Consider the following 24,075-nt stretch of genomic DNA (forward strand, 5'->3'; position numbering starts at 1 on the left):
ACATGTACAGAATAACCCTTGGAATCACAGTTGTCTGCCCTTGCTCCATCTGAAGCCTGGCTAAGCTGCCGCCCTGTTACTCCACAGTTTTGCTCTCACGTTTTGCATATCATTACCTTTTGGTTCTGGTTTCCTTCTGCTCCTTCCCTGTTAAGGCAGTTGTTCAAAATACCGTTTTTTATTCTGTCATCTGATGTAAAGCAACTGATCTGGGTGTACAAGGGAGTCCTGGTTTGTTTCTGGTTTGTTTTTTTTTCTCCGCCCTTCATGACATACCTTTTGTCCATCTAGACTTCCCTTGCTATTAAGTTCTGTAGTCCTCAGGAGAAACCCAATTTGACATTATTGGGTATTCAGCGCATAGAAATCACATAAGCACATAAATACAGCATGTAACTTCATTAAATTTGCAAAAATTTAACATACAAAGTAGTCTCCCTAATCCCTGATGGGGAAATGCCATAGTGAAGAAGGAATCTTGAAAGTTGTAAGACATGTTGACCTATATCTTCTGGTAGGTTTCATGAATCAACTTCATAAATCAGTCAGACGCATGTCTCATCTCTCCCTGTGTAAGAGCTGCTATAGGCACGTGTGCGTACTTGTGCAGGTGAGATACGCAAGTGGCAGGGCCACGTTCAGCCTGTGCCGAGTCATTAAGGGCAGTGTGATCTTGACCCTGCCCAAAGCAAAACAGCAAAATAAAATTGTGTAAATTGCTATGTTTCCCCATTCCTCCTTTATGAAGTACAGCCTAACAAGATAGACTTGAAACTATGAAATTTAAGCAGATTTTATCCTGTGCCTCAGTCCTCATAGATGACTTTATTTTTTAGATTGAGTCCTATAGCCAGAGCAGGCGATCAGCACACACTTGCATTGCCTTCAAGAAGGTGTAAATACCATGATATAGAGAGGTTTCTTTCTTGCAGCAGTCCATGAGGCTTTCATGATGTTTAAAAGGTGAGCTTAAGTGTCTGGTTACTAAAGAATGCTGCCAGTCTATGTCCCAGTGCTAAGAACAGATACCATTGGCACGGAGACAAGGATGCTGAGCACAGGGCTTTGCACGTGGTGGTGAAAACTCACGGGAGACCTGAGACTGTTTTCTGCGAGATTTGATCACATGAAGCCTCCAGGACTAAAACATTCGTGTAGAATTAACTTCATCTTCAGTGGCACAGATCTCATTTCTTTGCTTCTAGGCAAATGAATTTTATCTGTAACAGCCAAGTTCTCTTGTTCTTCTGTTGATAGAAAAGATTAATTTCTCATCATCTCCAGCATACGTTTTCTCTTGAGAATGTGCACCGCTTTTAGGAGGGATCTTCACCAGGGAATGATTTGCAGTTTTCTCTTTCAGAACTAGGGGTGCACTGTGAGAAACAGTGGGTCTCAGCTGGGCTAACTGCGGTTCCAGTATGCCATGTCTGCCTGCCAGGGACATGTCGGAATCCGTCATACTGCAGAACTCTACTGAGGGATTGATGAGGCTCTAGAAGTAGCTTATGAGCTTGTTGAGCCAAAACTTATGATAACCCAAAAGTAGTTGGGGGAGGGAGGGGAGGAAGACATGGGCAGCTATGACTATTGGTGACATGGCTTGGGCACATGCAAGAAGAGCCACAGCTCAGGAGCGAGGACATATGCTCATCCTCATTGAAGATGAGGAAAAGCCACTCTTCATTCCCTGGAAACTGACTTCCTGCGAGAAGCTGTAGCATCCAGATCCCTAAGTGAGCAGATGGACCCAGGAAAAACGTACCAGTCCTGTGCAGGGTAGCAGTGTGCTTTCTGTGTATTTCTGAACCAAGACTGAATACTGCACCAAGGCATCTTGGTATTGCCATCTCCTAGTTTCAGGAAATCCTCTTAAAAGTTAAAAGCAAACAAATAGAAAAGTTATGTGGGTGTCCAATACTGAAGGTCATTAGCAGCTATGTTCCGCGCTGGATATTAGTTCTGGAGTATTTTAGCATGTCCAGTGGCGTGCTTGGCACTATCATAGGTATGCCATGCCTGTTGTCCTCTGGGAGGATGTGAATGTGGATTTTGGCTGCTGTATGCTCGTCATCCCACTTAGGGCATGCATTTTTGCCCCTTAGGGCCCCAACCCTCACACTCATAACCAAATTGTTCCCTGTCAGCCATGCCTTCTCAGTTGTCATTGCATTAGTGGAGCAGGTTTCACCTGTGCCCTTATGTCATCACTGTGTTCTCCCCTCTAGACCCAGTTGTTCTTAGCCCAACAGCTTCTACCATACAAGCTTTGATTTAAGTGGACCAAGTGTTTTAAGAAGTCTCAACTCCTGTGTTTTCACAGTTAGCCAAGCAGTCTCTTGATGATGAAGTCGGTTGCACAGTGCAGTTCTGCTGTGACTTGCTTGGTGAGCTGCTGTGAACCTCAGTGTGCTTCTGTGGGAATGAATGGAGCAAAACTCCAATGTAACACTGCATAGAAAGGAAAGTTGATTTTTATTGTAATGGTCGAAGTAAGTTGACTGTGCCCATTTGCATTCCTGTACCTGCACACGCCAAAAATGTCCATTTCAGCAAGTAATGCTGACTGTGGCATGGAGAACACTGTATACCTGTTATCAAACACTGGTTACAGCGTCTGGATTCCTTCTGGCTGGCAGCTTGGTGCTGATTTTTGGAGAGATGCTTGGTAATCTCTTCAGAGACAATAGCTATCCTGTCATCTTCTTGCTTACCTCATCCTCTGCAAACCTTAGGCAAGGTGGCTCTTCCACTGTTGCGTTTCTTTGGTGTGGGTATCTCGTAGCCTGTTGGGAGAGCAGGGAGAGAGATGGCTCATAGGGTGTGCTACAGCCGTGCTGCCGCCCTCCTGCTACAAGGTGCAGTCGTGCTTCTCGCCTTGGTGTGAGCACACCATCAGCACATACCATTTGTATGTCCAGATCGTGTCTGTGCCTGTCACAAATGGTGTGTGCACATGCCACTCTCTCAACACATGCTTTATCGCTTCTTCTAGTCATCTTGCACGTAAACATTTCTGTTCACACTTCATTTATACCAGCCTATTGCTGTTGGAAGTCTTCACAGTTTATGAAAGTTGCAGTGTCGCTGCATCCTCTTTCAGAAATTTCCATGCTCAGAGGTGAGTGTGGGCAGCATCATGGCAAGGTCAGTGCTGCATCCACAGCACACCTTCTTGAGTTGGGTGCTTGCAGGTGGCAGCTGCAGCTCTGACTTTTCATGCCTAAACATGGCATTACTTGCTAGTCCACGTTTACCCCTGTGGACCTCATAGCCTGTGAGCAGGACAGGTTTCTGACATGAAAGGGAATGTGAGAGGGTTGTAACCAAAGTGCTTTTGGATGGAGAGCATGCAGATGCAAGGTACATGGTGCTAATTTACCAAAGCACCTTGTATCTCAATTTTAGGAACGGATCTCCTTGCTGAAAATGAAGTTTATTCAATGAATCTTAAGCAATGTGAGGGTGACGTGTACCTATTGCCAGGCAGTCTTGTTTGTAGTCTGGGAGAGAAGCGAAAAAGGGAGGTTTTTTTAAGTTGGTAAACTTCGTAGGTGCAAAAATCAGGTGTAGTGGTAGGTTTTCAGAACACTGTGTCCGATTTTTGTGTAACAGATTTGTCTTTTTCCAGGCAAAAATTTAGCAATTATCAAAGACAAAAGCATTTCTGAGAGTAGTCTTATCCCTTCACCTCTGCAAGAAAATTACCTCTTTGTAACTCCTTTTCAAGCCTGAACTTAGTCTTCGTTTTGTGAGAGCCTTTCTCTGCCTTCACGCTTCTGGGCAGAGCAGGCAGGGCCACTTGGATCCTTACTTGTTCCAGTTCCTTGTAACTTCCTCATGGATCCTTCCTTTAAACATGCTTTTACAGAGTTTAGCCCCTATTATGCTGGTGTTGACTGCGACCTCTGAGCAAGTTATGGATGTCATGTCAGTGGTGCCCTCTCATGTGTAAGGCTTTATTCTGTACCTTTTTGTGTTACCTCTGTACCTTTGTACGTGTCAGTCCAGCAAAGGTTCTCTGGAAATCGGTCTCCTCAGGTGAATGCCTTATGATACGCTGTCTCTGCTGAATGGTTGACATCATCCTTTTCCCTGTGTGTTTCAGCGGAGGAGAAGGCTCGTGAGGCAGAGAGTAAAGCCCGTGCCCTGGAGCTGCGCCTAGGAGGGGATCTCACGCGGGAGTCCAGGGTGAGCCTTGTGCTTTGGCAGCATGTTGCCATTTAGGCACTGAGGGATGGTTCGGAATGCTGGCTCTGGAGCAGGGCTGTCTTTGGAGCTGCGCTGGCTGGTCAGCATGTGGTGGTAGCACCTGGTGTGTAGGTTAGGCAGGCTTCAGTCAGGAGTGCGTTGCCAGCAGCATTCGGGCAGCTCTGTGGTCTCATCGCCACTGCATGTGCTTCAACACCGACATGATCTCCAGTCCAAGTGGAAGCGTGCTGACGTTCCCCTACCCACAAGCTCTAGTACATCCTGAGTGGCAAGGCAACCCCCAGCCCCAGGTGCTTTGTTTACTGTCAGCCTCTGCAGGAGAGGCCAGGGAAACATAAGGGGTATGAACAGAAGTAAAATTGGGTGCTTTTTGGCCTTTCCTTGTCCCTGCCTGCACAGCTGGCTCCGAAGCGTTTGGTGGGGGCTTTCGGAGAGGGGTTGTTTGCTTCTTCCCAGTGGGACTGCGGCTGAGACCCTGCTGCTGGGTGGGAGGAGGGCTTGTGGGGACCCCAGGTGGGTCACCAGGGGACACCAGCTTAAAATCACTGTCCTTCCTATTGACATCTGAAGGAAGCAACAGTGTCCAAGTACCCTGGCTGTTTCCCTCTACCTCCATTACCCTCTGGTTTCAGTTACCTTAGACCTTTAGTTATACTTACACATTTTCTTCCAAGTAACTGCTTAAACAGCCCTAAATGTAAAGGCGTACTGATTTTCACCCTCCATCATGAATTCTTCACATTTAAAACATTGCTTATTTCTTCTTGAAGGGGGAAAAATCACAGAAGTGAGTTAACTTCATGAATTTCACAGCAGCACTTTTACTGTGTGATGCCTGTTTGCAGGTGACGCTACGGCAAGTCCAAAACTCTGCAATAACCATGCGCCGGGAGGCTGATGTCAAGAAAAGGATCAAGGACGCAAAGCAGCGGTGAGTGCAAGGTAGTTCAAAGCTCGGGTTTTCCCAGTCTATTCACCCCATGTGCTCAGATGTCTCTCCTACTTTGCTTGAGTGCTGGAGCAAGTTTGAGCAGTTCAGCTCAAAGCTCAAATCTGTGGCAGCGTGTATGCCCTGGCTGTTAAACCAAGCAGACCGAGTTTGCTATTCTGGTTGGTTCTGCTATTCTCCTTTAACTTGCTGAAAGACAACTTTGATTTGGCTTGTTTTCTGTAGATGTTTACCTGATTCTCACATCAACTTTTTTCACTCTTTTACTTTTTGTTCTGCAGGTGAGGTTGGGGGGGGAAAGAAAATGTTAGCAATTACAGTGAAATGGCTTTTAGAGTTGTAGAGATGTTTTTAGAAAACTTGTTGAGTTCAGTTATAGTCAGTGCTGTGAAATCCCAAGACATTGTTCTAACTTAGCTCTGGTTGCTATTAACTTCACTATCAATGTACTCACAGGAACACTTCGATCTTTGTATACAGGTGTTTTTGCAAATTTGTCATATGCATTTCACAAATGAAGTTGTAACCAGAAACAAATGCTCTTAAACAAATGCTGAGCCTGAGAAAGTATATACCAAGTCTCCGTTCCAACCTGGTTGTTTTGCATGCTAGTTTACATGGCTGCTTAGGTGAGAACTATCCCAGACTTGTTGCCAGAGACAGTTCTAATGCATCTTAAGATGCAGTAAATAAATAAATAAATAAAGCTTTAATTTAAAAGTGCTAGAGCTGTGATCTGAAAGAACTCTCGGGAGAAGCTGTTTTCTTCAGCTTCCATGTACTTTTTCATGTACAGCTTGTCTTTTAATTCTTCATTTTGATGACATTAGTGCATAAAGTGAAATTTTGTGAATGGGTGAAATACTTTTTCATTTTAAAAAGCTGAATAACAAACAAAGAACTCAGACAATACAAGTTTGTTTGAAAATAGCTTCTCTACACCCTTTATTGACTAACTAGTCAGAAATGTCAGAAATGACAGATTCCAAGTTTTCTTCAGCAGTTCTTTCTGTTTAAATCTAAGATTTAAACCTAAAATGTAAACCAGCTGTTTTGGAAGAATACCCCAATTGTAGATATGTCAAAAGGTTATCAAAGAATCACAGAATGGTTAGGGTTGGAAGGGACCTCTGGAGATCATCTAGTCCAACCCCCCTGCCAGAGCAGGGTGACCTACAACAGGTTGCACAGGACAGCGTCCAGGTGGGTTTTGAATGTCTCCAGAGTGGGAGACTCCACAACCTCTCTGGGCAGCCTGTTCCAGTGCTCCACCACCCTCAAAGTAAAGAAGTTCCTTCTCATGTTAAGATGGAACTTCCTATGTTCAAGTTTATGCCCATTACCCCTTGTCCTATCTCTGGGTACCACTGAAAAAAGACTGCTCCCATCCCCGTGGCATCCTCCCTTTAAGTATTTGTAAGTATTAATAAGATCCCCCCCTCAATCTTCTTTTCTCTAGACTAAAGAGACCCAAGTCCCTAAGCCTTTCTTCATATGAGAGATGTTCCAAACCCCTAGTCATCTTCGTTGCCCTTTGCTGGACCCTCTCCAGCAGTTCCCTGTCCTTCTTGAACTGGGGAGCCCAGAACTGGATGCAGTACTTCGGATGCGGCCTCACCAGGGCAGAGTAGAGGGGGAGGATGACCTCTCTCGCCCTGCTGGCCACACTCTTCTTGATGCCCCCCAGGATGCCATTGGCCTTCTTGGCCGCCAGGGCACATTGCTGGCTCATGGTCATCCTGTTGTCCACCAGGACTCCCAGGTCCCTCTCCACAGAGCTGCTCTCCAGGAGGTCAGCCCCCAACCTGTACTGGTGCATGGGGTTATTCCTCCCCAGATGCAGCACCCTACACTTACCCTTGTTGAATTTCATCAGGTTTCTCCCTGCTCAACTCTCCAACCTGTCCAGGTCTCGCTGTATGGCGGCACAGCCTTCTGGCGTGTCAGCCACTCCTCCCAGTTTTGTGTCATCAGCAAACTTGCTGATGGTAAACTCTATCCCTTCATCCAGATCATCAATGACTCTAGTCAGGTTTCAAATGTGATGGTGAAGAAAGCAGATGTGTGCGACAGCAAACCAACAGCAGAGGAAAAGGCCTTTTGTCTGGATTTCTGTACAGACTGAGCTATGTGTGCTCCTGGGCAAGAGCTGCTGGGTGCTCAGGGCAGGCGTAGGACTATCCCTACATTCATCACCAGTGATCAGAGACAGTTCAGAGGGTCAGGCTTTTCCATAGTTTTCTACTTTATCCAGTAAACTGAAGAAATTCCTGAAAAATGTGTATAATAGGAAACCTCCTGTACAAAACAATTTCTGTAGCTTCTCAGAAAACGCTTGAGTTATAGAGAATGTTCTAGGAGTTTTCTGCTATTTCTCTGGTGCTGGGTGCATCAATGAAAGAAATGCTTTCTGGTTTCCAAAGCCTGTGTAAGGTCAGGTTATAAATCCAGTGGATAGGACAGATACTAAAGTCCTAGTAATAAAATCCTGGATTTTTGGCCCATCACGTAATTTTCCATGGTTTGGATGATAATTTGACTTCCTGTGCTCTCTGATGAAAATGAGGAGATGCCCTTCCTATTTTGTAGCTGAGTGCACAGTGTTACTTGAAATTTAAGGCTGTCCATCCTTTTCCAGAAGTTAGAAAAAGAAAATTAATCCCCAGGATGGGTGTTCTGCCACATCTACTCATGCTCTCAAATTGCAGTTGTCTGCCTGGATGAGCTAAGACCAAAGGAGTAGTGTTATAGCCCAGCTTCTATACTGGCAGTGTTCAAAACACCTCTTGGCGAAGTTTTACGTTTAAAACTACTGAAAGCTGCTATACCAGGTGGTTTCCTAGTAACTTATTTTAGAGTCATCTGTTTTAAAGGAGGTTGTGTTACGAGGTAACTACACATCTGTGTGGGGAAGAGGATGGCTTTAAACAGAAAATGAACATGAAATGAATTTCAGGGATTTATTTTTAGATGCTTGACCATTAAGACAGATTTACATCATACCTCTTCATATTCTTAACGTGCAGTGCTCATGCATGCACAGCTCAGGTTCTTTTAATATCTGATATTAGTAGACAGTCAACAGATCATTTTGAAGAATTCCACTATCTTCAACTGATCACTTAAGGAGAAGTCAAATTCCTAATTGGGATAAAGCACATAAGTGCTAAGAATGTGATGTGGGAGGAAAAATAAGGGAGGTCAAAAATGAGAGGTGTAGGTAGGACAGTGGTTTAGACTATGCCTTGCGCTAGCTAAAAGTTTGGACCTCACGTTTGATGACACCATCAGCCTGAAACTGTGAGAATCCTTACCATGAAAAATCCTCAGCATGGGTTTGATGGAAGCTGTGGAATCTACTTAATTTAATCTTTTAAAGAGCAATAGTTCTGTTGGTGAGACACGGGGATTTTGTTTGATTTATAACGCCAAGAGATCTAAATCTCTTGAGGCTTTCTGCGTCGCAGGAGATACAATTCCTGATAATCAGATTCCAATTCAGAAATCTGCATGTGCTCACAAACGTACTTGAGGCCAACTTTTGTTGAAGTCATCTGCTGCATAGATAAAGTATAAATCATGCAAATAGCTATGCCATCATGTCCGGAAAAAAATTTCTGCTTGGGCTGTGTGTCGTATCTTCTAGCTTTTGAACTGAGAGTAATAGCATGCAATTACAAGAACTTTTCCAGAATCTGAATTTGAAGACTGTAGTTTTATATCAAAATCTTAATTTCCGTGCTTTATCTAGCATAGAGATCTGCATCTGGAAAATACAAACCAGAATAGCATTGGAGGTGACCAGTCTGTACCTAACAGTACTTTCATAAAACTAGTTAACTGTAATGTTTTGAACAAGCAGATCTGAAATAAAACCAAAAACCATTCCTGAAGGAGAAAACATATCCAAATGAATAATTAAATTATCTGAACAGATATTGTTCAGCCTAAATTGGTGCCTATATTGCAAAGTTTCTGTATTTTGTTCTTCTTTAGTTGTAATGCACATTCAACAAGTGCTTCTTGTTTTTTTTAGAAATAACAGACTACAGGACAGGTGTTAGTAAACCCATAATGCTCAAAGGTGCTGGATTTCCATACCCACTGTCTAATGGCAGCAGGTAATTAATTTGGTTTTCAACATCTCTGAGGCTCTGTTTTATTCACAGGGCACTGAAGGAACCCAAAGAACTGAATTTTATCTTTGGTGTGAATATTGAACAGCGTGAATTGGATGGCATGTTCATTTATAACTGCAGTCGGCTGATAAAGATGTATGAGAAGGTGGGCCCGCAGCTGGAGGGTGGCATGTGAGTTCCTGGATATTTTTCAGCAATCTTTTTGCTTAAGCCTGGCTTGTTCCTACATGTAACTTAGGCTGTGCAATAACCTTGTTCTGCATTAATCATTCTTCACGAGCACGAGGCTTACTCATTTTGCCAGCCGTTCATCTGGATTCTAACAAATAAGTTTTATATTTGATATTGCCCAATATTTCCCTGGTTTCTTGTTAGAGAGGTCTTTGCACAGATTTTGGTCATACCAGTATGAGGTTTTTGTGCTCAGTGCTGGCATTTGGGGTTGATGAATACTGGTAGGAATACTGCTGCATTCTAGCGACAGGGCAAATAGGTCTTGAAAGCAAATACAGACATTTGAGCCCACCTTACTTTTTGCACTCCAGCTCGAGTCTGATTTAGAAAGCTCATAAATTAAAACCAGTACCGCTGCAAGAATGCACGCACTCCCATAATTTGCTGTTTTCAATATTGTTTCTCTGAACAGCGACCTCGTGGTTTAATGACGCTTGTGACTTGCCTCTTCCAGGGCATGTGGTGGAGTCGTAGGTGTGGTGGATGTGCCCTATTTGGTCCTGGAGCCAACCCATAATAAACAAGACTTTGCTGATGCCAAAGAGTATCGACACCTGCTGAAAGCCATGGGAGAGCATTTGGCTCAGTATTGGAAGGATGTTGCTATAGGTAACGAAGCTTCACAATTACCAGGGGCTGGAAGGGGTAACTTTGTTGGCTGGAAGGCAGCTAGAGGGAGGGCAGGCAAGAGTGATTTTTGTTGTAATGGCTCCATACTGAGTGGGGACTGACTTGTTTTCCAGCCCAGAGAGGTATCATCAAGTTCTGGGATGAATTTGGTTATTTGTCAGCAAACTGGAACCAGCCTCCATCTAGTGAACTGCGCTACAAACGCCGGAGAGCCATGGAGATTCCTACCACAATTCAGTGCGGTGCGTGCAGCCAGGCTGCGATTAGGATGCTGGTCTTCCCTGGGGAAGGTGGGAGGGACTCCTGGCTGCAGTTGGGGAGCAGCTACGTGGGCAGGAGATTTGAGATGAGCTTCGCTATCATTATCCCCTTCTAGGGCTTGTCTCCTTCTGTGAGTTGCCTTTGTCTGCACTTGATGGGACACTTAGACATCTTGGCGTAAGGTTCCCTTCCTGCACAGTTTACCAACCATGATGTTCTTCAGGTGCCCTTACAGAACAGGGCAGATGTGGCCAGTAGCAGCGTTGAGAACGGGCTGAGAAATGTCACTGGAAGTGGAACTGGCCAAAGCCACCCATCCCAACACAAGAATAAGATCAGAAACTTCCCTGTAGGCAATGGAAAGTGGCCAAGTGATTTTTATTGTGATGCACTGGCCTGCTAATACATACTAGGCATAAGCACAAAAGGGAACCACTTCCATTTTCAAATTTAATACAAGTTCTCTCCTGTGCACCTCTAAACAGCTCTGGCTAAGTTCTTACTGGAGCAAGGGAGATCTCAACACAACCACTTTGTCTCTTAGTAGAGGGTCAGCAAACTCTCACAATCTCATTTTCCCCACAGGACCTGGTGATGAGGTTGTAGCAAGGAATGTGAGACCAGTCTTGTGGAAGTGTTTTGTTAGGCTCTCCTGCTTCGATGGTTTTCTCAGTCCTTTCCAAGTGCCTCCCAAAGAGGAGCAGCTTTCCTGTCATTCTTCTTGTCCTCTGCTGCTGACATCCTTCCAGAGCCTGATTTAAGAACGTTTGCATTTTCTTGGCAAAACTTGATTTATTTTTTTTTTTAAGCTGTTGGTTTCCTGGTAGGCCAGCAATGTCCTGGAAGTCAAATCTATATTCCTGCTTCATCTAAAATTTATTAGATAATTATATTATTTTTTTTGTGGATAAATTGCTGACTTGTTTGGTGTTGATATCAGTAAGAGACAGCCTGACTTCTGAGATGAGCAGTGATTTCAGGACTGGCTGTTCAGTTTGGTTTGTACATGCTGTCATTGCAGCAGTGAGCGTGAGGTCCTCTAGTATCAGTTGATGCCAGGCTTCATCAGATCCTTGTTATGAATGCCTTGTATGAGATTTGAGGTCTCCCTCCAAGCATTTTGTGAGCATGAAGTGAGAATTGACTCAGTATATCCTTTGGCTGTCTCGCTTTCTTTTTGGCCACCAGTCTTACTGTCGTTGGATATACTTTGAAAATCGATGTGGTTCTTGGGCATTAAATGGACTTGAAGTGCTATGGAGGAAAACTATTTTGTTGCTCAGGCTGTGTATTTCTGACTTGCAAATTGTTTGTCTAACAGATGTGTGTCTGAAATGGCGGACTCTCCCATTCCAGCTGAGCTCAGTGGAGAAGAATTACCCTGATAGCTGGGTGTGCTCTATGAACCCTGATCCTGAACAAGACAGGTAAGAATCAGTTAATATAAAGACTTTTCTGCTGCATGCCTTATCTGCACATATCTTCTTTCTTATTCATCTGGTCTTTGAGAACTAGTGGAGGGATAGGCAGTAACTCTGTACTTTTAAGCTGTGCTCACAGTCTATGAAAAAGTAGTGATGATGTGTGTATCTGGAACCAACACATTGGTGGGCATTTGTGCAATACACAAATTGCAGAGTGCACCCTCAGCAAGTTTGTAAGTGATACCAAGCTGGGAGGGGTGGCTGATACACCAGAGGGTTGCGCATCCATGCAGAGGGACCTGGACAGGCTGGAGAAATGGGCAAACAGGAACCTCATGAGGTTCAACCAGAGGAAGCGCAAAATCCAGCCCCTGGAGAGGAATGACCCCAGGCACCAGGACATGCAGTGTAGCTTGGAGCAGAGAAGGCTCAAGGGGATCTCATCAATGTATAGAAATACCTGAAGGCAGGCTGCAAAGCAGACAGAGCCTAGGTCTTCTCAGTGGTGCCCAGTGGCAGGACCAGAGGCAATGGCCACAAACCGGAACACAGGACATTCCTTCTGAACATCAGGAAACACTTTTTCCCTGTGAGGGTGACCAAGCCCTGACACAGGGTGCCCAGGGAGGTTGTGGAATCTCCATCCTTGGAGATATTACAGGACATGGTCCTGGGCAGCCGCTTCCAAGAGGCCCTGCCTGAACAGGGGATTGGACCAGATGACCTGCAGAGGCCCCTCTAACCTCAACCAGTGATTTGGTCAAATTAAGTTCCTTTATGGTTTTCTGCACTCCCACTGGAAATATGATTGTAGCCTTAGTTGATGCATGTTAATTTTAATGTAGGTAGCATAGACAGAAACTGAAGAATAGTCATAAGCGCAGGGTGGGAGTGATACATGTTCAGTGGGGTCTTAGCAGTTGTCTTTATTGCTGCTATAGCTCTAACCCCTCAGACATGCAAACTGCAGCAACACCTCAGAGTTGCAGTGAACCCAAGAATGTAATTTTGCACACTTGAGGGAGCAACACATCAGTTCATTTACGAGCGGTGTGTTTCACAGTTGTAAAATTTAGATAGAATTGAATGAGGAAAATGACTGCTCAAGGCTGCTTCTCTATGGAGAAAAATGCTGCTAGAAGCTCATTCTTGTTTTAGTTGCATAATGAGGGAAGCTGCTCGACTGTAATTCAGGTGCCTTGGCTCAGTGCTTAAGGACAAAGGGAATGAATCCAAGTGGTAACTTTTAATTGGAGTAAAAATTTTAACATCTGTGGATGAAAAGGCTACAAAGAAGTGTTGCTGTTGATATTTGGAAAGTATTGATATTTCTGGCTTCTTCCTTTTGGCACCTGTCCTTGGAAGCATGCCAATGCTGACTTCCCTGTCACTCCATGTATTTGTGCCCTGGTGCGGAGCTATGGGGAGTGTGGTTGTGCTGAGGACGTCCTTTGACTAAACTGTTGGGGCAGGGCCAGATCTGCAAGCCTGAGAAGAGGCTGCCACACCTCCAGCCCCCCAGCTGGAAGCAGTAGCAAGGCTGGGAATGTGTTGCTGGTAGGCAAACGCAAACACAGACAGACCATGCATGTATGCACAGCCGACCACACAGATCAACACAGGCGGACACGCACTGCACTCGCACAAACAGCACCAGCAGGCTTATCCTTTTCCCCTCTTGGGTGATCAGGGTGAAGGACCACTAGTGGAAATACTCAGGTCCATATCTGACCCCTTGATCCCATCCCTCTGGTTACTTGCACTGGGATAAATGAGCCCCGAGGCCTGCAGCCCCAGGGGTTGAGGCGTACAGGCCTCCTCACATGGACACAGATAACACATGCACGTTATTTCACCTTGGGTGTGCTCTCCATCCCGTAGCGGATCTGGATCCTTACTCTTCCCAGGTGCCTCCTGCCTAGAGGCACCCACAGCTCTGCCTACAGCCCCATACCCATTTCCAGCAGTAGGGCAGGGTTCCCCAGTCCCTCCAGGAGTCAGCTCCTGCGGACTCGCCCTTAGACGCCCCCTTCCCTTGCTCCCAGGCCACCTTCTTGCTGGTTTGTCTGGCCTAATGTTTGCTATTAATTACACATTCATGTGCACACCTGCAATCACTGCAGCTGGTGGCACACAGGCCCCTGCGACTGGTGGTCCCACTCCAGCTGCTGGTATTCAGACCCCCATACACACATGCACATGCAGAATAGAGCCCCTCACCCAGGAAAATAGTTAGAAATGGAGTTCGGTACAAAGACAAGTATATTGGCCAGCTAACGGTTCATGTACAACTGGCCCTTTTTAGCCTTTTATTTCTCTGTTTTCCCAGTTTGTTCCTCCCCAAATCATCTCAGTCCCTTCTTTTGCCTGATTTTGGTTCCTCCCATCTGTCCAAAAGATGCTTCAGAGAGCTGCTCCCATTGACTAGACACTGGGGTTGAGGCTTCCCTGGGACAGCCCTGGCAGGAGCCCAGATGGGATATCTGTTCCTCTGCGTACCTAACTTGCATTCCCTGAGCTGCCTTCGGGCCTCTGGGCTTGTGGAAATGGGCCTTGGATGGGCTGGTGGCTCCTGGGATGGCCTGGGAGTAGCCAGGGAAGGGTGTTACTCAGGTTCCCCCACCTGTCGTTGTCTTTGTGCTCTTCTGTGTATGTGCAGATGAGCCTTTTTGTCATGTAATCTTACAGGAACTTGATTTACTAATGAAAGAATTAAAATTTTGTATTTGCAATATCTTGAAAATTTGGAGGGGTTTGTCTGTGTTTCATGTGAGGACGTGTTGGGACGCTGGTTGGAGCGAGTTAGAGTGCCTCCGCAGTGTGCGCATGCATGGTGTCGTCCCACATCTCCCTTGCAGGGAGGTGGGAAAGAGCAGGTGAAGTGCTTTGGACAGATGATCCAAACTTCTGGTCATTTCAGCTTCTTTGAAAGAGATCTCGGGAGTCTTACTGTGGGAGGATAAATAACTGCAAAATATTTTTGGACTCAGTAGGCTTACATGCACTTTCCAAGAGTGAGTGCAGTTGTGTCCTTTTACACGAGGCACGTTTTCTACAGGAGTTGCACTAGCACTCCTCTGGCTTGGTTGGTGGCAGTAGAAAGCAGGGCTCCCCTGCAGTCACTGCACTTCTGAACTCCCCTTCCACGTGTTCTACTGCCTGATGTTTCATGCTGTGTCCTCGTGTCATGGGTTTGCACACCTCTGCCTCTGTGTCTTGATCATGTGCCCCAGCTGTTCCATTCCAGGTATTTGTACTGTCTGAGGGAGGACTGAGGATTTGGGAAGAATCGCTGTTGCTACGCATGGGTGGGGAGCATTAAGCTTGTGTGCCATGAGGGTTTGTGCAGAAACTCATCCAGCCAAGTTGAAGATGAAGCACTGTCAGAGTTGATGATCAGACTCTTTCCTGGCATCAGAAGACCACGTGGTGGTTTTGGCTGCCTTAGCATTGCCTGCATTGTGTCTGCTGTTGGCACCGAGCTGTTCCCCACCCTTCTGATTTGTCCACCTACACCTCAGTTTCTGCTGGTAGCACATTGTCCCAGATCATGGGAGCTGAATGTCCTTCTCCATCTCTGTCATGTAAAGCAGTCACCCCTTCCGATGCCACAGTCTGTGTTGAGGTCAACACTAAGTGGCACCATCACTCACTTTGTCACAGAGAAGGCAGCGTGTCTGTGTATCACTCAAATGTCAGGCTCACACTCCTCCTTTTTCCTGCCTAAAATCCAGTTGGGTCCTAAATGGCGTTTGGACTCGTGGCTGAAACAGCAGCTGAAGATGAGTCTCTGGCTCAGAGCTCCTTGAGCATCACCAAAGTCTTGGTGCTGAAGTTGCAGACTATTCTGACATCAAAGATAATTCCTTTTTTTCTGACTTGCTGCCTCTGTTGATGCAGTCTGTGGGTTTGAATGTCATGAGTAGCTTTAATATTTTCCTGTTGGCAGAACTAACAGGCACTTTTCTTACTTTCTTGTGCTGTAAGATACAGCCTAATGTTTTGAGCCTCAATACATGTGATGACATTTCTCTGCTGGGAAACTTGTGTATGGTGCCGCTTGTTCAATTGCAGCTTTGGTGTCAAGCAGTCATTTTGCAGTGATGACAATTTCTTAACCGAGGAAGTAATCACTCTGTGAAAAACTCCTCTCCAGTGCTTCAGCTGAGAAGAGGCTGATGGAGAAACTGCTGCTTGTGCTCCTTTCCACTGACAAAGCTGATCACAGTATGTATCTTGCACACTAGGGAATATCCCATCAGTCGGCAGGTTCAGGATCAGAAATCTTGATAAAATCATGTCTCATCTCTCAGAGCTCTGTGTGATCCACAACAAGAGTGGGGTCCTCCCCTTATCTATAAGATTCAAACTTGTGGGAAGTTTTTAACAGCTTGGCTGCAAGGCACTGTGGAAGTCAGCTGAAATTCTTGCATTGTGCAAGAGTTGTCTTAGTACTGCTGCTTTCCTATCTCACATCATCCTGTGTGACTTTGCCCTGAAGGGGTTGAGCCTGGTGTGCCTGTACATGACTCACTTTTGTGACACAAGATGAGCCTGGTAACCCCTCAGTCCCCCCTTCTTCCACTGGCAATGCTCCTGATGGCCAGCTGCTCAGCCAGAAGTTTGAAGGTGATGCCAGTTCACTTTCACGTATTTCCTACCCGCATTTTTCTCCTCTCTCAAGGGCTCTTCCAGGATTCTGCATCTGAGGGGGCTTGAGAGACTAGGATACTTGCCACTGTTTTATAGACCACAAGCTGAACAGGATGGGAAAAGGAAATAGTTAAGGGATACTGCAAAGGAAAACTTTGTGGCCTTGGGTGGCCAGGCAAAGTGCATCTTCTGTTGGAAGGCTCATGTAAACAATGTCTTAATCATGGGTTACTGGTAATAAGCTTTCCTTTCTCAGTGGAAAGGAAGTCTGTAAAAAGAGGAATTGATATGAAGACATAAATTGCTGTAGAAGTCCAGAATACAGAAACAGTATAGAAAACCAGTCACAGCTGTTCCTAAGCTTTGTTTAGCTACTGCGCTCTGAATTTCTAATTCCCAGTGTAAATGGCTTGGATTTTTAACTATGCTTTTGATCCTGTCGTGGTTTAACCACAGCCTGCAACTAGGACAGTAGGGTAGGGAGAAGAGGGAGAAAAGGAGAGGAAAGGAAGAAACCGCATGGGTTGAGATGAAGACAAACTAATGGAACAGTAACAGAAAAGGAAAAATAATAATAATAAAGGTAAAGAAGCGTACAAAATAAAATAATGCAAGACAAATCGCTCTCACCACCCAAGGATCGATTGCCCAGCCCATCCTGGCCAGTGATTACATTGCTGCCCCCTGGCCAACCCCCACTTATGTACTGAGTGTGATGTCTATGGTATGGAATATTCTGTTGGCCAGCTTGCTCTGTCTGTGCTTCTGTGGGAAGCTGAAAAAGTCTTTGACTAATGTAAAACATCACCAGACAACAACTAAAACAATATGCGTTATCAGCATCATTCTCATGCAAAACTCAAAACACAGCAGCTACTAAAAAGAAAATTAACTTTATCCCAGCTGAAACCAGAACAGATCCTTAAATCGTATGTGTTTCCCAAGAAGAAAATCACTGTTTGAGATTGTGGCTACTGTGGAAAGGAAAGTGTTTTTACTGCCCCATTTGGGATGGGATATGGGGACAGCGCTGTGTGTATGAGACAGTGCAGGTTCTGCTGTCATTGCTGAGGTTGTCTTGCATTGCCTTTGCGCTAGGTGTGAAGCTGCAGAGCAGAAGCAGAAAGTACCACTGGGAACTCTGAAAAAAGACTTGAAATCACAGGAGGAAAAACAGAAACAACTGTCAGAGAAAATCCGCCAGCAGCAGGAAAAGCTGGAAGCTCTGCAGGTGAATCTGGAGGTCTCCAGCTAAGCGCAGCAGGTTTGAGGGACCTCCTAGGGCAAATGGCTGATGCCAAGTCGTATCTGTGTTAGCCCCTAATGCTGCCTGTGCTCCTTCATGGGTTAGCGGGTGTTGTAATAACAGAAAACAAGCATCTCAGCTTGCATTTCATTTTCTGCTAGGAATATGGGAGTGACTGCTGGTGTTCGGATGGAGGGGTGTCTCTTGAAGGACACAGAACACATCTTCTTATAATTGTTAATTTCAAACTGGAAAACTGGTTGCTGGGCTGGGTTCAGGTGGGCCCTGACAGCTTTTAATGATGGCCTTTCTGATTTATTTATATATTTACTTTTTTGATAGAAAACCACTCCAATTCGATCTCAAGCTGACTTAAAGAAACTGCCTCTGGAAGTGACCACATGTCCTGGAGGGGAGGTAAATGTAGGCTTTGTACTCTTCTGTGCTATCCTTAGCTGCTCTGAAAAGCAGTGCCCAACTCTTCCATCCTTTCTCCTTCTGTACCCTCATTTGTTTCAGAACACCCAGTCACAGACCCGACCTCAGCGCCCGCGATCTCCTCCTTTACCTGATGTAATCAAGAACGCTCCCAGCAGACCACCACCACCTACGCCTCCTCCCAAGTCCATCAGTCAGCTGAAAAAAAGCTCTTCAGCTTGGCCAAATATCAGCACTCCCAAACTGGCAAGCATCCTCTCCAAGGAGGAGGCCAGCACTTCCAGGACACACCAGCACACTGTGACAGCTGGAAAGTCTAACAGTGCTTTAAAAACTCTTGCCAAACCAAGTACAACGACGAAACCATCCTCTTTGGTCCATCAGAACCCCAAAAGCTCACGTGAGACATCCAGTCCAAAAACTGCCAAGACGCCAGCACTGAAGAAATCTGCCACTGTCAAATGCCCACAGGTGAGACTCGATGGGATAAAAACTATCAGCTTCTTACCTACTATTCTGCATAGCCTGTCTTGCTTTGTCCCTGGGGGTTTGCACTGTAGTCTCTGTGCAGGACGAGATAACATTTACTTTACTTTTGGGTTAGGCTGCCATTCTACACCCCTCTTGAACACTTGTTTCATCTCTTTCCTGTTAGACCAGGCTGTTTCCCCAGGAAAAAAAAAAAAGTGGAGTGGCGGGGTGAGGGTTTGCATGATCACGTAGCACCTGTGAAAACCTTCTGGGAAAACTAATTAGCTATTAAATTAATTACTGGATGCTGAGCTTTTTTTTTTAATTGGCTGAAGGAAGGTTTTGGTTGGTAGCATGCTGGAATTATAGCTAGAGTTTGTTTGCTTCCTACAGGCCTCCAGCACTCGGAAGAGGACCTTGAACACCACAGAGGATGGGTCCGGGGAGGAGGGGGAGTATAAGAAAGAGAAGACAAAACGAGGCAAATTTCTGTCAGTGAAAGAAGAGAGAAAGGATTCCAGTGAGGTGGTGGTAGAGGTAGAGTGCACTGGCTTCCCCAGCAGAAGGTATTTGTCAAGTGTTTATAATCTTGCTGGAAGGCAGCTAATCTGAGCTCTCTCTGCTCACAGCTCACAGACAGTGCTGGGGAAGAAGAGCTGGCAGAACTGAAGAAAGCTCAGAAAGGTGAGAAATGAACCCTTGAACTGCCTCCGGTATCTAACACTGTGGAAAAGAACTGTTGCAGAATGAGACTTACTGGTTAAACATGTGGTTTCATTCATGAACTTTTTAAAATAAGAATTAGTGCAAATTTGTGTCCCAAAGCCCGAGGTTATTCTTAACTCACATGAAACATTTTGGTCAGGAACCTCTTGATTAGACAAGAGGCGATTGTGGCGTAGGAAGATCTGTAATCTGAGGGCTGTGTCACATTAATGGGTGCGATGCTTGGCTGTGTGGTGTAGACCGATGTTGTGCTCACCCTTCTTAACCAAGTGGATCGTGGAGCTACATTAGCTGAGAAATGCTGAGAACTGTATCTAGGCCTGCTGCACTGCTGTGAGAGAAGAGGGGCCAAGAGACCCCCAGGAAAGATGATAGCCAGTATGGTATTGCACTTGCCAAAGCAGGTCATTTCTTTGGCTTGTTTCCAAGGAGCTATCTGGAAAGTTACCTGCTAGGAACACGTGGCAAATTGTCCTAGTGGCCAACATGAGCCTGGAAAGCCCATATCAAACAGCCCAGAGTACAGGAGATGCCTTCTTTCTGAAAATGCCATGTAATTTCCTTGTGTTTCCAAGTAGGAGTTGAACTGTGTGGCAGTAGCGGTTTTGTGGTTTACGTACCACGTGAAGGGATTGTCACAGGTTTAGGTTTGCTCTGCACTGAGGGTGGCTGTCTTCTGTAGCGCTCAGGCACAATGTGCTCTCCAGCATCTGAATGTTTGCAAACATCTTTCCTGCCATCCTCCTTGCAGATAAAGGGCTGCATGTGGAAGTGCGTGTGAACAAGGAGTGGTTCACAGGCCGTGTCACAGCTGTGGAAATGGGCAAGCATGCAGTACGCTGGAAGGTGAAGTTTGATTATGTTCCTACAGACACCACACCAAGGGATCGCTGGTAACTATCTCTAGCTCCTGGATTTTGGAGGTTTCTTTTGCTTTCAGGAGGAAGACCCCATTTTACTTCCATAGATGCTGATGACAGATATATTGCTGTCATGTTGGGGAGCATGTATGTGCTCAGGACTGTCCAGTTGCTTCACAAGGAATGAGCATGACAGACTCCATACAGTCTGTCTGTCACTTTGATATGATGCTCCTGTATGGGCAGCTGTTGTGAATCTAGAGGTCTTAGAGTGACAGCTGGGTGTAGTTTCTGATGAAGTGGTTAACAGTGTTTCAGGTATGGCCAGTATAGAAAAAGATGTCTGACTTTCCCTTAATATTTTTTATTTCAGGGTAGAGAAGGGTAGTGAGGATGTGAGGTTAATGAAGCCTCCCTCTCCCGAATACCAGGCTCCAGATACGCAGCAGGAAGAGGAGGTTGTTGGGGCTGAACCTTCCACCTCAGACTGTGTCAGAATCGAGCCAGACACCACTGGTCCCAGCAGCAGCCAAGAAACAGTAGACTTACTAGTCCAGATCCTTCGGTGGGTTCACTGCAGATCTTGTGAGCTGCTGCAGTCTGACTGCTTTAGTCTTTTAAACTCCCAATTCTGACTTTGCGTTTTTCTTTCCTGTATAGAAATTGTTTGCGGTACTTCTTACCTCCGAATTTTCCTATCTCTAAGAAGGAGCTGAGTTCCATGAGCTCAGAAGGGTTGTTGGCGTTTCCCTTGGTGAGTTCAGTATTTCTAGAAATGTAAGTTTGGGGGTTTTCCCCACACTCATTCCATTCTTATGGCAAGTGTGCATCCTGTTGTTGCAAGATCACACTCTTCAAAAGGTTATTTGGATCATTAGCAGACTAACGTAGCTGGGAAGAAGAATGAGAGCCTCGGGAACATGCCTTAGGTCTTTTGACAGTTGTTGTCTGAGGATTTTTTTAATTACCATACATCTGTGTGGGAAAGCTGTTGGCTGCTACTATCCTAACTTTTTGTCCATTGCAGTTAAGCTTTTAAAAAAGAGAGACCACGTTGTAGGTTTGTAAAAACAGGATGTAAGCATACCTGTGTGTTTTACCCCCAGCCTTATAAATCTAACTTCGGCAGATGCAATCTTAAAAATGGGAGAGATTGTGGAAGCCAACCCTCTCACGCTCCTCCAGGTGAGCAGGCTCACTGCCCGTGAGTCAGACATATATCTAAAGGCTTTTGGTGTGGGCTCTGTTTATTTGAGCAAGGAACAGAAAGGGTTGAGCTTGCACCAGTATCTGTGTGCTGGTATTGGAAGGTCCGATGCAGGCTGAAATGTGAAGAAATGGTACTGGCTTCTCTGACTTCTCTCTTCTGTGACATACCACAAAGGAAGACATTTTGGGAGGCATCTGTAGGTGACAAGCCACCTAGATCACCAAATGACAAAAGCCACAACTTACTTGGTAGTCTTCAAAGTGCCCTACTCCTTCACTCTCAATGTATATATTGGCAGTCTCTCCCTCTTTTCTCTCTGTTAATTCAGGCACCTGCTTGAGTTACCGGTCCTGCTTCCACAGGATGCGTTGGTCTTGTCTGGAGTTTCCTGTGAGTGTAGATGTTCCTAACTTGCAGTAATAAGGAAACTCGCTCACAGAGGCTCAGATCTTCTCACAGCATAACTGTGGTTTTAGGCTTTTTTAAAACATGCTGCGTCCTTGATCTGAGTCCAGGCATTTTTTTGGTCTTTGAGGAATGTGAAAACCCATGTGATTTTTGTGCTGCCTGCAGTAGGCAAATCAGAAATGTGAATGTGAGCATGGTAATGACCACAAGCAGGGCGTGCAGGGGCACGGTGTTAGGCTGGTGGTGTTCAGTCACGGGGTGCCAGTAGCTGGACTTTTCTACAAGCTGTGAGCGCTGGGGGTTTCTTGACACTCGGTGCTTCTTCTTAACGTGTCATCTGTTGTGTTTTGTCTTCTACAGAAAGAATATTTCAAACAGTATGAGGTAGGTCTGCAGAACCTGTGCAATTCATATCAGACACGTGCCGATGCCCGGGCCAAAGCTTGTGAAGAAAACCTCCGCAACTCGGAGAGAAAGCTGAAGGAAACGGAGGAGAAACTGCAGAAGCTGAGGACTAACATCGTGGCCCTTCTGCAGAAAGTGCAGGAGGTGAGTGAGGAAGGGCAGTGAAACCAGAGCTGCCCCATGAGTAGCAACTTTCCCCTGACCCAGGCCCTTCCAGGCACTTGAAATATTTTAGTCCAGCATTTAACTGGGCTTCAGCTCCTTCTCAACTGCGTGCCACTTGAGCTTAGACCATCAGGAGCAGCTGAGTGCACAGCTGCTGTTGCTGCCCACCTTTTGGGATTCAGGTTTTGGGGGTCCTGATGAGCATTAATTTTCACAGGTCGATTTTTCATGGCATGTGCATAATGTGCAGCTTCTATTTGTTTCCTGGTATGAAACATGGGTCTGCAGGAGAATTTCCCTGGGCAGTGTTCTGCAGGGAATTTCTGCCCCATTCTTGGCCGGAAAGGTGGTATTAGATTCTGAACCCCGTGTATAGAAATGCAAACCTTTAAACAAAATAATACTTAATATAAAAAATTTATGTTGAAATCTATTTATTAATTATACTATTAAATATTAATTTAAAATAGCAAATAAATATTTAAATAAAAGCTTTTTATTTAAAGTTTATTTATTTAAAAACTACTTTAAATAAAATTAAGATGACTCAATGGAAAATCTACTGAAAGCAGATGAAAGCAGTTGCACCCTAATAGGAAAATGTGTGTTAAAGCTATAAAAAAAACCCAAGCACCCTAACTTGACCCTGATCAGCACAGTACATCTATTGCTTGAGTGCATTGTTTGAGCATTAAGTGCTGACTGGTTTCCAGGTGTTGTCCATCAGGCCTGACAAGGAAAGCTGGTGGTGCTTTCACAGCAGATGTCAACAGCTGGAGAGTGCTGGAAGTCAGGGTGTAAAGGCCAACCAGGACAGATGTTTCAGAGGATGCTGTGCTGCTCCTCTCTCTCGTTTGTTCTTGCACTGTTCTTCCAGATTCACCTTTCACTGGTATTTCTTGTGCCTTTGGTTTCAGGACATTGATATTAATACAGATGATGAACTGGATGCATATATCGAGGACTTGATCACGAAAGGAGATTGAGCAGCCCCAGTACAAGTCCTAGAGAAGTGCAGAGGAGCTGGTTGCTGCAATGGGAGATACGGATTCCTGCAGTGGAGAACTATGGCAGCTGATGAGGAGAGAGGGTTTTTAGACAGTACTTACGTTGTGTTGGTGTACAACTTGTTCTTGTGACTTTACATGAAAAGACATTTGTGCTGTTGGCAGGAAAATTTTTTAACGTTGTAGTTCTCTGAATCTCTTCCCTTTCTTTATAAATATTTATTTTTAAAAGAAATAGGGACTGTGCCTGATGCAATGGGAAGGTCGCTGTGTGTTTTTTAGTGAAACAAAAGTGTGAGTACCCTTTTTGCATCTGGGGTATATTCATATCCTAAGCCTGGAAGCCCAGAACATGCCAACTAGCGGATTGTCTCAACTAAGAACCTGGCAGCAACTTAAACATAAGCCTTGAGTTATGGAAGAGGAGGTCAGGACTTAGACTTTGAAGATACTGAACTTGGGCTAGAGAAAGCCAAGTCGGGAATTTGAGCTACTCAGAGGAGATCAAAATACAGTCCCTGTGGGAGGGTGAGCGGAGGGGGTGAAATCTTGGTGGTTTGAGGGGGTTGGGGGCACAGGATTGGCACTTTGCAGTGCAGTGGAGTTCCCAAATATGAGGCCTCCGTAAGGAGGTGGA

At 45.4% G+C, this 24,075-nt stretch overlaps 1 protein-coding gene across 1 annotated transcript in view; it reads left to right on the forward strand.

Annotated features, from left to right (window-relative positions):
* Positions 1 to 23,679, forward strand: part of MORC2 (MORC family CW-type zinc finger 2) — a 50,437-nt gene extending 26,758 nt beyond the window's left edge. Inside the window, exons 10-25 of the mRNA XM_009885093.1 lie at positions 4,109 to 4,191; positions 5,058 to 5,143; positions 9,331 to 9,471; positions 9,989 to 10,143; positions 10,278 to 10,406; positions 11,747 to 11,852; positions 17,601 to 17,733; positions 18,091 to 18,165; positions 18,268 to 18,657; positions 19,051 to 19,194; positions 19,287 to 19,341; positions 20,135 to 20,276; positions 20,617 to 20,808; positions 20,904 to 20,997; positions 22,222 to 22,410; positions 23,349 to 23,679. Of these exons, the coding sequence (XP_009883395.1) occupies positions 4,109 to 4,191; positions 5,058 to 5,143; positions 9,331 to 9,471; positions 9,989 to 10,143; positions 10,278 to 10,406; positions 11,747 to 11,852; positions 17,601 to 17,733; positions 18,091 to 18,165; positions 18,268 to 18,657; positions 19,051 to 19,194; positions 19,287 to 19,341; positions 20,135 to 20,276; positions 20,617 to 20,808; positions 20,904 to 20,997; positions 22,222 to 22,410; positions 23,349 to 23,417 (2,183 nt within the window). The 3' untranslated portion in view covers positions 23,418 to 23,679. The remainder of the gene's footprint in view (positions 1 to 4,108; positions 4,192 to 5,057; positions 5,144 to 9,330; positions 9,472 to 9,988; positions 10,144 to 10,277; positions 10,407 to 11,746; positions 11,853 to 17,600; positions 17,734 to 18,090; positions 18,166 to 18,267; positions 18,658 to 19,050; positions 19,195 to 19,286; positions 19,342 to 20,134; positions 20,277 to 20,616; positions 20,809 to 20,903; positions 20,998 to 22,221; positions 22,411 to 23,348) is intronic.
* Positions 23,680 to 24,075: the final 396 nt, after the last annotated feature.

This window comes from Charadrius vociferus, unplaced genomic scaffold, assembly GCF_000708025.1.
Source record: "Charadrius vociferus isolate BGI_N301 unplaced genomic scaffold, ASM70802v2 scaffold615, whole genome shotgun sequence".
In the NCBI taxonomy this organism is placed as follows: domain Eukaryota; kingdom Metazoa; phylum Chordata; class Aves; order Charadriiformes; family Charadriidae; genus Charadrius; species Charadrius vociferus.